Consider the following 16,113-nt stretch of genomic DNA (forward strand, 5'->3'; position numbering starts at 1 on the left):
TGTCATGATGGCTACACTCATCTTTTATATACAGTGATAGTGAGCAACCAAGCTGGACTTATCTTATCTTGATACCTTTAGCACACTGTGCTAATATAAACCAGAAATCATTCCATGTCCTTGATTGACTAGAGACTCTTTGAAGTGCATTTTGTTACTCTGCACTGCTTGTTACTCCTAAACTAATAACATTAATATAAATGGCTTTATCTTTACTTGTCTCTGGTTGCACTGAACCTAGTTGGTGTAATTTAGACCAGTGATTCCAAAAGTGTGACTCGGGGCCCCCTTGTGGGCCACAGTAACAATAGAAATTCAGTTTGAAATTGATCAAGTATGTATAGTTACATATTCAAGGTAATTTATTCATTTATATAAAAAGTAAATTAAAGCTGGTAATCTTGCAAGGAACTCTATCTCGGATGGAGTGAAGATGTAAGATTGGGTGGGTCCCTTGTGGATTTTCTGGATTTTAGATGTGCTGCAACACTTGCAACTTTAGACTGTCATACTTTAAGGACCAGTAGTGTGGTGAATGGCTTTACCATTTTCCCTTTTTCATGCTGTTATACTTCAGTTTTGACACATGTTCAACTTTTAATTGACTTAGAATCTGTAGCTGATCAAGGAATCAGATAAACGTATGGTTTATCATAAGTTCTGTATAGAACAGAACTTAAATTTACACCCAGTAAATGAAACTTTTTCCCCCAGTTTTCTAATTTTCATTAGCCTTCATTAGACCTCTACTGACTGATACCTGACCTCATTAAAATGCTATTAATTTGCATTTTAGCACACATGAAAGGTGATTCTAGTTAGAATCAGAATATTTTCATTTACTACTGAATGATCCTGCCCTCTTCTACCACATAAACATCATTTTAGCAATTTTCAACCATTGTTATGTGGTTGCCAGGCAATGTGGCAGCATACTAATATATCAGATATCATAATATTCAAGTTTTGTGGGTGTAAATGAGATTTTATTGCCATGAAATGAAAATGCGATATGATAAATGACAATGCAGTGTTTTTATAACATGACACAGTAGTAGGTGGTTGCTAGGCAACATGATGTTATAATATCTGCTATGGATAAGAACCTTCAAGTGCCTAAGATGTACCTTTGTGCCAGATTTGGTTGCTTAACTCCTGATCATGTTGGAGTCTTGAGAAAACTGACAGAGATTTTGTGTATTTTAGTAAGACTTGCAGGCAAATATGTAAATCAGTGTCTAGACTTTAACGTTAAATAAATATGAAACAGAAATAAAAGTGCCCATAACCAGGGGTCATGAATTGTGTCTGGGCATGTTAAATGTTAAAACTCTCTCTTACACTTTTTACTAAAAGGCACTTTTCTTTATGAAACAAAAGGCTGGATTGACATCAGCTTTTCAGTTTTTCATTTAGTGCCTCTGTGCAGGATTTTCTTTTCTTTAAAAAAAAAATGAAGCGTACATGTGCAACATCCAACAGGTGCCACGCTGGTGGCAGCATTGCTGATCAGGTTGCCATGGAAACACAATTTGAACAACACCTTTATACATATTGGAACAAACTGGTGGTATAATAACTGAAATCTTATACCGGATTCTAATGGGTCAAAAATGGAGAAGACCGGGCTCCTGCAGTTTCATTTTAAACATTTGCATGGAGTAAATCGTGAAGCAGTCAGAGTTTAAAACCTTGTATGTTGTCTTGAAATCAAAGAGAAGCAGAAGTTTTAAAAAAAACATTGAAAACCTTGTGTAACTAGGTTACATTGCGCGAGAAACCTCTGCACATCTGTGTGCACAGATGGACACTCCAGCACCATTTCCTCTGTCAATGCTGTGAATGTAGTGCACTGTCCTTTAAATAGCTAACCCAGCTCAGGTTTATACACTGCAGCTCCCCAGTGACTGAGACCACAGAGACAGCGAGACGTGTCACAGGCCGACTTACTCAAATAGAAAGTGTCAACTTGTTGACCGTGTTTTCTGGTCAAAACTGGTTGATTTAACACTTGCATTCTGCACATTTAGGGGCTTTATGACGTTCTATAAGTTAGGTACCCAAACACCATAACATTTTATTGCATTTCGCCAAAAGCTGGGTTGTCACTACAGAATAAACATTTTAGGAAATGATTAAAATTGATAGAGCAGCTGAACTATTCTAGGTTTCAGTCCACAAACACCGCGAAACATAATCATACAACTTGCAATATCACCGTTTATTTTCACACCTATTCCTTTTTTCTGCACCTTTCTGCCCCGATGGCAAAATATTACAGTAAAAACTTTACACAGACACAGAACTAACCACAGCATGTCACACAGGACAGGTCTTGCAGCTTTCTGGATGAATAGTGTTTGTTGAGTTCTGTTGTGGTACTACCGCAAAAGAGCAGCCGAAAAAAGAAAATGCACAAAGTCACCTGATCACTTTTATTCTTGTAACAACCACAATTTAAGTGTGTTGGCACTGCCACCTGCTAACCGCGTCTGTATTAGTGATGTTTTTTTACCACAATAACACATGCACAGAGCAAAAACCCAAAGCGCATTATTCTGCAGATATGCATATAATTTACTTATTTTATTATCATCCAGCACAGAGCTCTACTGATTTCTAAATTCCAGAATTTATTATAAGAAAGTATCACCTACTTATATTTATGGTCGTATTTATTGTGTAAATGAGTACATTCAGTATAAATATTTTGATATTTTGTGACACAGGTTAATATTCTAGTAGGAAGTTTGAGAAGATTTCTTTTAAGTGTGAAGTCACAGATAGCAGAGTGTTGGCTTTAAGTGGGTATTGTACACTGATGCAGACACGTACAAAAGCAGCTGTGGACACCAGGGACAAGGCGACATTCCTGTAACAATACCTGAAGGGCTTTCTTACTTTGCATTGTAAAATAAAATCTCAGTGTACAAGTGCACTTGGTCAGAAGAAAACACCATCGGGCTGTCAAATGTCCACATGGATGTTGAAAATTGTGTTAGTTGGACTCAACTGGTGGATGTAGATTTTTAAATTTTTTATCTACATGCTTACTTACATTTAGTCCGAGCTGCACTATGTCTAATAACTGTATTCAAGCTTGAAGACGTTTCATGTATTTTGTGTCAAAAATCTGGTAAAATTGCTGGATACAAAGTTTGATCTACTGTGTGGTGTTTGGTTATCAAATCTCTTGAAGTACAGGCTGGCTCGACACTAGCACCTGCACGACTGTGGTGTGCACAGTGTCTCTCCCGTTGTCTTTAGCTAAGCTAACCTTTGTGATAGAAGGTTAAATTAACTGACAGACATGAGATTGGTATTGATTGTTTAATTTTCTCCCAAAATGTAGTCTTAAATAGGGCATTTCTGAGTTATAAATAAGTTGATAATGTTTAAGTTTAGCAGGACTGTGCAGGAAGCAATGAAAAGAAGGCCTGAGATAACTTTTTTCCCCTTTTTAATAATCTGCCCTGCAGATTTTGGCTATAAAAAAAACTTGTGGCCTAAAGGGTAAACAGTCTGGCATTATTTTGCTCGAAGGACACAGTGTACCTCCCGCCTCTTCAGCCTGTCACATCACCCCTACACCCACAACCCATTCTCTGAATTCCCAAGCTGATGTATCTGAATGGACAGAGAGACTCTGTGCCCAGAGAAGCCACGTTCAGTAGAACTGACAGTCCCGAGAACACCGTTTCTGTCAAATGCAAGGACAGCCAATTTCTCTGTCTTATCTTCTAATTGTAACAAGCTTGTCTTTCTGACAGTTAAGATCCTAGGGCTAATTAGTGAGACAATGGAAGACCAGGGGTATCATTATGTCACTTCTGTGGTGTTTTTTTTTTAAACCTAGACTGAAAGAATGGCAGAACATGGAGCACACCACAAGGAAAACACAATTCCACAGAGAGCAATAGCTCATCCTCCAAAACACAACTGTGTCAGGGAAAAACATTTATCAGACTACTGATTTGGGAATAGATTCACCATGACTCAGAATTCCCACATCGCCTTTTTACAAAGCCTCCCTGGTGACATGAATAGGGAAAATAATGCCGTGTCGCCACAAGATGTTTTTGCTTCACGCGATATTATCTCTACAGAGCTCTCCAGCTGTGGTCTGTAAACAACAGAATCTGTATCTTGTAGCCACGCATTATTAAGATGTGAACACAATCCAGCTATCACGTTCCCACGCCTTGTTAGCTCATAGCCAGGAGTCATTGATCTTGTTGCCTCACAACAATATTTTTTACCACTCATGTAACCAGGGGGCCTCCTTTTCATTTTTAGAGTTAGAATGAAGATCTTTATATTTGTGTGATTTGTCTTACTCATATCTGGGCATGTGTGCGTATGTTATGAAGTACGCTGGTTTTCAGAGGAAGCAGGGTATAATCAGTCAAATCAGTTGTGACTCACACAGTGCACACCACATGCCAAAGGTCTCTGCTAACAGTTTCCATAGTGGTGACTTTTAGGTGAATCAGTTTTATGGTATTATGATAAAATGATTTCTTATATGGCAACGAACATATACAGGAAACAGTCAGGTCAAGTAAATCTATTTATAAGCACATTTAACTACACAGGTTGACCAAAGTGCTGTAGGCGAGGTTATTCAGACATATTGTGTCATAGCAATGGTTGTCATTTCCTCCTGAGATCCCAAGGCATTCTAAGACCAAATTAGATATGTAATCCCTCTAAAGAGTTTCCTGAAAAATCTCTAAAGAAATGTTGCTAGAAAGCCTTCAAAGCAGATGCCTGAACCAACTCAGCTGTGAAGTAATTCCTTCCTAACAGGATTTTTACGAGAAATGTCAAATTTGGGTCTTTTGTATTTAAGTTTGCCTAAAATCAAGTTGGTAAATTTATAGTTCTGTTAACACAAAATCTTGTTTAGCGTTTCCCTGCTCAGTTGTGGTAGAGAAAACGCAAAAAAGACATTTTTCCCTAAAGGACTTTGCTGTCTCAGATTGGCCTTAAATGCACTTAATTCCTGAAACAAGGATTGTGCCCACTAATATGTAGGCATGCTAAGGAAATAAGGTTCGGTTTTGACAGTGACCGTAAACTTCTTAATAGATTTAAAAAAAAAAAAAACAGCAACAAAAAAAACAAATTATTAGAAAAATCAAGAAAGTAGTGCGAGCTTAAAAATTTGATGTGATACTGATTTTTCCTGCTGTAACTTCTCTGTAAATTACATGTTCCATGTTCTCTTTAACTTACTCTCATATAGTGTGCCTCATATTAAACAATTTCCTGTAGTTGCACAAAACCACAGAAAGATACATGAGTTAGAGCCAGAAATCAGCCTTTGCACTCTGTCAAAGAATATGAGCAATGACATTATCTTTCCTGTCAGTGTCCACTAGCCCAGTCCACTATATGTAGCATTCATTTTTTTAAAAAGATGTGTGTGGTAAAGCAGCGCAGATAGGATAAATGGAATATACTAGAGTAAGCATAAAATGTGATTTATTTTTATAATATTATTATACATAGATATATATACATAATATATAGTAAGCATTTCTTTTTCCAGTATTCCAGCACATACACAGATGGTGCTTAACTAATATTGCATTGATTTATATTAGAAATCTCATCCTCTACTTTTATCACATCCCATCTACACAAGTTGTTCCTTTTCTATAGCTGATGCCTTCCATTCTGTAGCCCAGGATAAGCAAATATGCCACAGAGGTAACTCTATGCTTCGGTAACCTGGGTCATGCATGCCACTGAAATGAGTAGCTGTCTAGCTGGCCAAGACAATCCCCTTCCCCAAAGCTAGTTGGACATGTCTCCTATAATAAAATAAAGATGCCCCCCCTCCCCGAAGCTTCCATCTCCCATGACCTATTTTCTTTATGGCTAACGGTTGGTGGCTAGCTGCTGAGTGGTAAATGCACAAAGGACAATACACAGATGAGAGCACACAAAATGTGATTATAACTGTTTGACTAGGATCTGACCCTAACTAAAGGACAGCTGTTTTTTGCTGAGTTAGCTATCCAGAGTAATAGTCGGTAGTGTTATTAATAGTATAATAGTGTGAGAAATGTCCTCACAAAAAGAGAGGAAAGGAAGTTGGTGATCTCCTCAAAGATGCTAATGAGGTCAGACAGGAGACCACTGCACCGACAAGACGGGAAAAGCTGGAAAGCAGAAGCTGAACAGCATGTAGTCCCAAAGGAGTAGTTGAGTCACACAGGGGGTTGGAGGCAAAAACACGACAGGGTGACATCTCTGGAGATGATACGGGAGCCATGAACTGGGAGAAGCTTAGAAGAAGCAGCAACACTTAACCACAAGACACAGACATAGGCCTGGCTGTGAGCACTCCGCTGGGTGTCCCTGCTGAGCCATCGTATACACAAACAGACAGAAGCAGGATACATAAAATTCAGTGCAGCCTGTGTAGAGGAAAGTCCCAAATGGTGCTGCAAATCTATTTCCACATCACAGATACACCAAGCCTTACCCCAAGGATTCACACACTGTACAAACTCAACTCAATAACCTCCCCCCTCATCCGAGCCTGTGACATTTGCAGAGAAGACCTTAAAGAGGGGGATAAGAGCAAAGACAGAGCTGGAGAAACGGGGGTGGGGAGGGGCTCCTCCTCTTCCTCTTTTCTCATTAGAATTCTCTCATCAGTCTTCCCCACAGAGCAGGGGCTTGACATGTCAGGGTTTATTAATTGCTCCAGGAAATATTATTGACCTGGACCTTCTGCGCCTTCTCTCCCCACTGCAGTCGGTGTCTCTGCTCTGCTGCCTCCGCATTCCTTTGGTGTCCTGCCTGGACCCATTACAGGACACTGCGGCACAGCGTGGAGGCTTCAACACAGTGTCTTCATTGACTATGCACTTGGCCTGGGTTTTCTTTTCACTGCAGCTGCAAAGCTCCACCTCACACACACATACGCTCTCTCTCCCAGGCACACCTGCAGCCTTGGGGAGAGAAAGCGCACACTTCATTATGGTGTGATAGAAGCTCTGTGTTGGTGCCCTTTGCTGAAATTCCAACTTTTGGAATGCTTTGGTGAAAAAAAAAAAAAATTTTTAAAGGTGCAAACATCTCAAGGCTTATTGGTTTTTAAATCCCACCAGTAGTTTTTTTTTTCTTTTTTCTTTCCTTTTTTTAAAAAGAGGTGCTTAAATCAGTCCGATGTGAATCCAGTCTGACTGCTCAAACATTAGAATCAATTAAATTATCTGGTTCCATCTACGAACGGCAAAAAGATAATTCAGTTGCGACTCTTGGATGTCACTGTACAAGGACAATCTGAAAATCTGTGTGTGTGTGCAAGTCTTGTATATTTGTGAATTTGAACAAACATTTGCGTTTGCGAGCAGTGAAGGTGACAAAAGGAAGAGTATCTAATGTTTTTTGTGAAACCTCTTGGTGTGCGTCGCTTGATTTCATGCCTCGTGATCGTACTCTCAACTTGGATAGGACATTCATTTATAGCTCAACGTCATATGACATCTAGTGCTTTTGCTGGCACACATGGGGTGTGACTGTGGGAGGTTTCTTTAACTTTAAAGCCCTATTCTTGGTATATCCTGGAATTGAATTGCATTGGAAACTGCCGAAGGAAAACAGTTGTTAAGACTACTAACTTCTTTCCTAATCTGAAAATACATTGATGAGTCGAAATGGTTGTAATAATTGTGCTGCCATAACCTTAACCATCATGTGAAACCCCTTTCATATGAAATTACTTTAAATGAAAGCTTTAAAGGATGTGTTTTTCCTTGGCCTGTGTATTACCTTTGGATGCTTTATTGCTGGATTTATTAAGGAACTATGTTTTTTTTTTTTTTTTACCAGATTAAAAAAAAACAAAACAAAGAACAATAAAAAAAAAACTGGTCTATTGTGCCACCATGTGGACATGTTTGGCATTACACTGGGGTTTTTATGACAGCACTAATGAATGACCAGGATATGAGTGTGTTGTTCCATTGTGTCCCAGCGAACTTTGCACCGATGAGCACATTCCTGAAAGCAACGGTCATGAATAAAGAAATGAGCCTCATATCAACCAACCATGGCTTTTGTTTCCTCTGAATAGTGATATTATCCAACTCCCACATCCACATGAATCTTGAGTTTGCAGGCATGTCTGGCACTAAATTTAATATCCGTCTTCATTTTGTTTTTCTGCAGTCACAATGGTTCTACTTTTGTTTGTCACGACAACAACAGCAAACAATTCCACAACAGTGAACAACAACAGTAATGACGGTAAGAGCACAAACAAGGTCACTTCTACCTTAATGTGTGAGACTGCACAGCACTCAACAATCTGTGACAGCGACCAGATCCCATCCCCACACACTGCACTCGGTGCTTTTCCATAAGATATAATTATAATGCATCTTCTGCAATGCAGGCATCAGCTTGATAATAGCCTTTTTTTCTTACACAGCCTTGTTATTACCAGATCACAGTGAACTTCAGGAACCCTGGACAGTAATTTAAGGCTTATTGTACATCTTTATAAACACAGATAATGGTCGGCTGTGTGGCTGTGACTCTTGGTTGAGTCGCCACTCTAAGAGTCTGTTGTTTTCTGATCGACACTCCAGGAGGATGAAATATGCTGATGCTTATCTCTATAGACAAAATACTGCTAAGGCCAGTTATTAAATCAGCTCTGTGGCCACAAGTGTTTACTGGAGGTGCTTTGCTTCATCAAGTATTTATGTGATGAGTTCATGTGATGCACACATGAATGCTGCAGAGCATTTGCGCACACAGGCACATATATTATCAGTCTTGCCCCCTCTTCCTGTTTCTTTGTTGGTGGTGTTACATGACCCCTGGCTGTGACTTTCCTTCTCCTTTAAACAGAAACCACAGGTAACCAATACATCATCTCCACTGTGCTGGTTGTGTTCCTGCTGGTGCTCATCATCGCACTGCTAGCCTGGTACTTCCTCAGGTAAAAACTCCCACCCTGCTGGGATTCAGTTACTTCACCTTATCCCTCTCCCTGCTCTTCACTCACTGGCTATTAGCCAGGCTCAGGGGCAGAGCTCCGGTGACAAACACTTCCTCCTTTAGTCATTAAGGCGGAGCCCCGTCAGGAAGTGCTGTAGGCTGACTCCCTCTCATGCTTCGAACAGAAAAGACTGTGACAGTAGAAGTAGGCAACTTAACAGAGTGAATAACAAATTCTGTACCGCATTCAGACTACAACTCTGTCTCTCCTTGACATCAGCTAATGAGAAAAAATAGCTTCTCAAGTTTCAGATGGTAGGTTGGATAGCTTTTTTTCCAAGGTTATCTTTTGGCAGATGTTATAATTTAACTACAATGAAGAACTTTGGTTAAACGAAAACAGCATAGATGATTTTACCATGTCATCATCTTTTCTTGTGTTTTACATCGCGGTAACGTCTCTGTTCTTTTCCTTGCAGGTTAAAAAACCAGAGGAAAGCTGTAGTCACAACAGTTGACAAGAAGATACCAAATGGCATCCTGGAGGAACAAGGTAACACTGTGAGACACATTGTAGGTTGTAGAGTTAAAACGTGGTGCACAGAAACAGAAACTTAAAGTGAAAAACAGGCTAGAGATTAAGATATGCATCGATAGGGAGCTGCAAAGAGGTTTTATATTTGTAACTGTATATGCAGGTTGTCCCACCATTGCCTTGTGGTTGTTTTAAACTTCCTGTGGTTGATGTGAAAAACAAAACGCTCTATTATCTTTACCACTTTGTATAGCTTTTTGACAGCGTATGTAAGATTAGTTTGGAACATTATTGGTACAAAGGGTAGTTCTTCTCTCTGAGCAGTTTTTGACAACTTGTAGCGACATCATAATAGTTTCATGTAAAGTACCACATGACAGGAGCTATCAGCTCTTACAGGAAACTCGCTGAACTCACTGAACATGTTTCAATCTTCTTTTGGAAGTATATTTTTGTCTAACGCTACAGAGGAATGTAGAGAGCATGTTGTATTTATCCAAATGGGAAATAGTATATCACTGAGCTAAGGGGAAACAAAATACACAACACACCCCAAATTTGTTGTTATATCTTGTTGACATCTTGCTGCCGATCACAATAATTTTAAACATGAAACGGTGTCATATTACAAAAGTATTTTATATGAAATTGAAACTTTCACTCGATAGGGAAGTGTAGTACTTAATTGCTTTTTAATTCTAAATTCTACACGATTTGAAAGATTGATTAATTAAAGTAATATGTCTGTATAATGAAACTATAAAATATACACTGTATTGCTTTTTTTTTTTTTTTTTTAATTTTATCGCTTATTGTTGTCTACATTCATTATACACTCACTGGTCACTTTATTAGGTATACTTTGCTAGTCTTTGGCTGGACTTCCTGTTGCTTTTAGAATGCTTTAATTCTTCATTGATTAGATTCAGCAAGGTGCCAGAAGCATTTTGATTTTGGCACCTTGCTGATGGCATCATACAGTTGTTGTTGACTTTTTGGCTGATGTGAATCTCCTGTTTCTTACATGCCAAACGTTTGCAACAGAATTGGGATCAGGTGACTGTGGAGGCCATTTAAGTACCGTGAATTCATTGTTATGTTCAAGAAACCAGTTATAGATGATTTGGGCTTTGTGACATTGCATGTTATCCTACTGGAAGCAGCCATTGGAAGATGGGTACAGTGTGGTCATAAAGGCATAAACATGGTCAGCAATAATATTCAGGCAGACTGTGGCTTTTAAACAGTGGTAATTGGTACTAAGGAGCCCAAACTGCACCAAGAAAATATCCCACACAGCTTTACCAACCTGAATTGTTGATATAAGGCAGTATGGATCCATGCTTGTTGTTTGTGTTTGTTGTTCATGCTGTTTATGCCATCTTGACCCTACCATCCAAATATCATTGAAGTCCAGACTCATCATCCTCCATTGTCCAAATTTGGTAAGACTGTGTGAATTGTAGTAACAGTTTCCTGTTCTTAGCTGGCAGGAGTGACACTGTATATGATCTTTTGCTGCTGTAGTCTAGCTGCTTCAAGGTTCGACATTTTGTACGTTCAGACGTGATCTTCTGTGTACTTTGGTTGTAACAAGTGGTTCAGTTACTGTTGCCTTTCTATAAGCTTGAAATAATCAAGCCATTCTCCACTGACCTCTTAAATAAATGAGACATTTTACTCCAGAGAACTGCTGCTCAATGGATAATTTCTCCTATTTTGGACCATTATCTGTAAACCCTAGAGATGGTTGTGAGGGAAAAGACCAGCCCATCTGGCACTAGTAACCATGACACGTTCAAAATCTCAGAAATCACCTTTCTGATGCTCTTCCTGAATTTCAGAAGATTGTCTTAAGGATTTCTACATGCCTAAATGCACTGAGTTGCAGCCATGGGATTGGCTGATTAGATATTTGTTAATAAGCAGTTCAACAGGTGTACCTAACAAAGTGGCCTCTGAGTGTATATACATACAAGTTTTTTATTTGTACACAGTACATCTATGAGGATTACATTATCACAATGAATGAAATGCAATGCTTGATCACAGTGCTGTGTTGTCCTCTGTACATGTCTGTGTTACAAGTGATGTGATGTGTGTGTTATGTTTTAGAGCTTGGACACAGTACTGAGTCGTTATACACCATTATACCACCAGGTCAAGTATACAGGGTGGCAGTATCAGGAACCTTTTACTAACCCTCTCTCAGTACTTTTCCAGTCTGTATTTTGCAAATTGTGACGCTAACAGAATGCCTTGCCAGTGCGCTGGCAAACCTGTGGGATGGTGTAAATGGGTTCTCCCTGGGGTTCCTTTTGGGTTTTTTGGGTTTTAATGTCTGATGTGTGGTGATCATCCAGTACTTGCACTCTGTTTCCTGTTTAGCAAACACGCACCAGCATCACATATGGGTGAAAAGCAGTTTGGTCATGATTTTGTTTTTTGATTCATTGTAAAGCAGTTCAGTAAACTAATTCAGTGATTCCCAACCAGATATGCTTCAGTCCCAAGGTGCGCTATTGTAGACTGAACTAGTCTAGTCTTTTACTAAATAGCGTCAGACAGTCTTCAGAATATGTAATGCTATTTAATAGGCTAGAATAGTGTAAACAGCTAAAAGATAAATGGTCATAATACCACAAAGAAGTAGACAAATTGTTGAAATTACAGCTGAAAATAACGTTAGCGAGAGCTGAAATGCATGGCTAATAATTAAGCTGTCAACATAGTCAGCTAAAGGCAGCTAACAGATACACATTCAAGATGTCAGCTAAAAGGAGCTAGTATACCATTGAAATTATGGAAGTAACACTAGCAAATAAGTGCTTTAGCTATTTAAAGTGTTTAAGTAACTACAGCATGTGTCTAAAAGTAGCTAATAGACAGTCAAAATAGTTAGCCAATGAGATCTGATAAAATAAAGTATTAGCTATTAGTTAAACCAATGATTTGCCTAAAATTACTGATAAAATTAGAGTGGTAATCATACGGTGAACTGTAGAAAAAAACATATGAAACTAGTATATTGCATAATATTATATAGGTTGTGCAAAGTAACCCCCTAAAGTGAAATCAGTAATTGAGATATGATTCCCTTGCCACATGACAAAAAGGTTGGGAACCACTTTTCTAAATAAACCAAATCAAATGTTTTGCATTGAATTACATTCAACTACTCATTTAACATAGCTAAATATCACAGTGACACCAATTTGATTTATTAATAGCAGACAACTTTTAAATACTAAGCTGAATGATGCTAATGTAAATTTTATTTGAACACAACAAATAATTTAATGGCAAAATATTAAAACCAAACAAAGAAATCAGCTTAGGTTGGGTGATAAACCCACTGTCTCTTCTCCCCACAGAGCAACAGACGGTGGTTCTTCTGCCCAGATCCTCTTCTGCCTCCAAGACATACTTGCCCATCCCAGTTGACCACCTAGAGGAGGAATACAGGCTCCGCTCAGCTGATGATGGCAAGCTGTTCAGGGAGGAGTACAATGTAAGCCGCCCCACTTCTATTTTTTTTTTTTTTTCCTGGAAGTTAGATTAGCGGTAGTTAACGGTAGTCACAAAGCAGTTTTGTGTGGTTTAAACAATCAGAGTGATGCTTACATCAGGCATGTGAGGCAGGGCTATTATGGTGCATTCATGTGCATTTGTAGGTCTGTTGAAATATTGGTTCACTTTTTTCCTTTTTTAAACACACTGCAAGTGCCTCCCCACCTCTAATTCTATGCATGATTTACCAGTGAAATTTAGTTACTTACATTTTAAACCTTCACGCAGTGTTACTCAGTAACACTGTGTGAAATGATTTACAATGGTCAAACTTCGTCATATCTGTGTTGTGGCAACAAAACTATCACAAACTATCCAAAACTGGACTGAAAGGGTTTTCCCATAACTGTAATGTTCTCCATGTTCATATGTGAGCAAGAGTTCAAAACCATGACTTACATGTGTATTTTTGTTCAGGGAAAACTACGGGAGCTTTATTTATTGCACCTCCCATGACACATAACTGATCTGATACTGGTCTGATACATACACCCACACAGATGGAAAAAATACCCCTTCGTCTATATGTGTCTATGATTTAGAATTTGTGTCAAAATAAAGAGTATGATTCATGCTTTATGTTAACACATTGAAGTATGATTTCATTTAGATGGTTTATCAGTACAGACAGAGGAAGCTGAAGTTCTCAGCTTTTAATGGAGAACTGTTTATGGCAGGCAGCAGAGGAAGTGCCTACACTAAGGCTGAACAAAGCCTTGCATAGAGCAGAACACAATGCACTGGCCGTGAGCTGCTGACGAATCATTTTTCATTATGTGCGCGTATATTCAAAACTATCATTTTATTTTGCAGTCCTTGCCAGGGGGTAATCCCCAAGGGACATACGAAGAAGCAAACAAGGAAGAAAATAAGGAGAAGAACAGATACCCCAACATCCTTCCCTGTGAGTATACTTTCTGTTCAGTTTTCTGAGTCACACCTACAAGCTTCCTGTCCCATGTGTCACATGCCTCAAACACTCTTGTTTCCCTTGCTACAGTAGATTCTTCAGAAGAGTTTGTGTGTGCAGTTGCAATGAAGTGGTTTCATCACAAATCTTTTTTACTTGCGGTTTCTGCTGTATTTTCACAATGCATCACGGTTTAGGTTTTTTTAAACTGTTCTTCACCTTAAATAAATGGTTTGAATTCCATGGAAACATGTTCATTTGCTTTCAAGGCAAGAGCTACCACTTATTTTAATACAAACCTTCTAGTCACCCTATCACAAAGACTTGAAATATATACTTCCTATACTTTTACGGAGCCATGTTTCTATTTTTGGACTCTTCAGAATAATCCTCATCCTCATCTTGGCCTTGGTGTAGCTCCACCCCCCACCCAGCTGTATTATGATTGGCTGCACCTTGCAAACTGAAAGTTTGAACAGCAGGTTGGAGGGGCTGCTGTGCTGACACAGTCAGAGCTATGACCACGTTAAAGACAGATTAGTGATTGTTGGAAGCCAGATTTGTGAAATACAGGTTTTATAGAATTTATAATGAGACTAGGTTTGCCCAAGAGCCACAGATGAATAGTATAAAATATAAATAATTGCTTAATTTCAAGGGGAAGTGGTAAACAAATTTGTAAGAACAAAGGTGGTTACATTCTACGGTTCTTATGTCATAGCGTTTCATATAGTCCTTGCTGTGTTAGCTCTGCAGATCAGTAATCACAGTACGTCTCTGTGCTATCAACAAGCAGCTGCGTTGTCTCTGCAGAGCCAAAACATCCAATTCCATCAAAAACACTCAGGTCACTGTACTTCAACAGACTCCACTGAGAGAAAACTGTTTCAGGCCTTCTTAAATGGAGACCAAATACCAAAATGATGACATTGGGAATCACTTGAACATACACTGAGTGCAGCATTTTCAGCTTTCTCCGGGTTTAAGGGAATACGGGTCTGCTGTAAATATATACAAATAGTGTAAACAAATGACAGTAAACCAGAAGAGCCTTAAAAAAGTTACTGCTTGTTTAAAGGCTTAATGCCAAATTAGTCAGGCAGTCTGCTGATTGTGGCTTCAGACTGCACAGACATGCTTTAATCTTCTCATCCAGCCATCTCCAAGAGAGCAAAAGTATATTTCTCAATATATATATTTTATAATCATTTTTAATAATGTAGTAATGATACACATTGTAAACTGATTTAAAAGTTACATTTTTGCTAAATTTGTGGTACTTTTCATTGCAGATGATCATTCTAGAGTGGTGTTAACAGAGCTGGAGGGAAATCCCTGTTCAGACTATGTGAATGCCTCTTACATTGATGTGAGTCCTTTTTTGTGCCAAAATAGTGAATTTGAGCTTGAACTCTTGAGCATTTAAATACTTGTCTGATCTCTACCATTTCAGGTGAAAAACAGTGAAGATTATTAATCCTATATTTATTTTTGATTTTTTTAAAAATAGGGTTTCACGGAAAAGAACAAATTCATAGGCGCACAAGGTAAGCTATAGGGCATTTAGAAACATGACATAATTATCTCTCTATATATTTTTAGTTTTAAATTGTGGTTTAATTAAATTTTTTTTTGGGGGGGGGGGGATCTGTTAGGTCCAAAAGAAGACACCGTAGCAGATTTCTGGCGGATGATTTGGGAGCAGAAAGTATCAACCGTTGTTATGTTGACAAATCTGAAAGAAAGAAAAGAAGTAAGTGATTTTAAACGTTGTTCATAACGGGAGTGCTTCAGTTGTCATGTGGTCTCTACAGCTATAACTACAGTGTTTGCTTCTTCCACCAACTCTCGTCTCTAACAGCATTTTGGACAAGGGAAGTGAAAAGTAAAGTTTCCCTTAAGCACATTTAAATATAGATTTCATTGGTTGTGGTCAAAGGTGGTGTCAGATGATGTTATCTTGTCTGATGCCTGTTTCTCTGCTACATGTTAAGGGAAAAAGTATTTTCCCTGTTCCTGATTTCCTGATTTCTTATTTACTTTCTTATTGTTGCACTTACATGTTTTGTATCAAAAAATTTCCATATTAAACAAAAATAACCGGATTAAATACAAAATGTAGTTTTGAATT

At 38.6% G+C, this 16,113-nt stretch overlaps 1 protein-coding gene across 2 annotated transcripts in view; it reads left to right on the plus strand.

Annotated features, from left to right (window-relative positions):
- ptprea (protein tyrosine phosphatase receptor type Ea) overlaps positions 1-16,113 on the plus strand; it is a 58,550-nt gene that overhangs the window by 34,704 nt on the left and 7,733 nt on the right. The window contains exons 3-10 of one of the 2 annotated variants that reach the window (XM_085360886.1): positions 8,191-8,268; positions 8,878-8,968; positions 9,447-9,520; positions 12,877-13,013; positions 13,886-13,976; positions 15,275-15,351; positions 15,493-15,529; positions 15,638-15,735. In XM_085360886.1, the coding sequence (XP_085217012.1) occupies positions 8,196-8,268; positions 8,878-8,968; positions 9,447-9,520; positions 12,877-13,013; positions 13,886-13,976; positions 15,275-15,351; positions 15,493-15,529; positions 15,638-15,735 (678 nt within the window). In that variant the 5' untranslated portion in view covers positions 8,191-8,195. Of the gene's footprint in view, positions 1-8,190; positions 8,269-8,877; positions 8,969-9,220; positions 9,283-9,446; positions 9,521-12,876; positions 13,014-13,885; positions 13,977-15,274; positions 15,352-15,492; positions 15,530-15,637; positions 15,736-16,113 lie in introns of those variants that run through there. The other variant, XM_085360887.1, reaches the window with a different exon arrangement.

The sequence above is a fragment of the Diplotaxodon limnothrissa genome, linkage group LG8 (genome assembly GCF_057381915.1).
Source record: "Diplotaxodon limnothrissa isolate DT_005_m linkage group LG8, D_limnothrissa_male_GT1.1, whole genome shotgun sequence".
Taxonomy (NCBI): Eukaryota; Metazoa; Chordata; class Actinopteri; order Cichliformes; family Cichlidae; genus Diplotaxodon; species Diplotaxodon limnothrissa.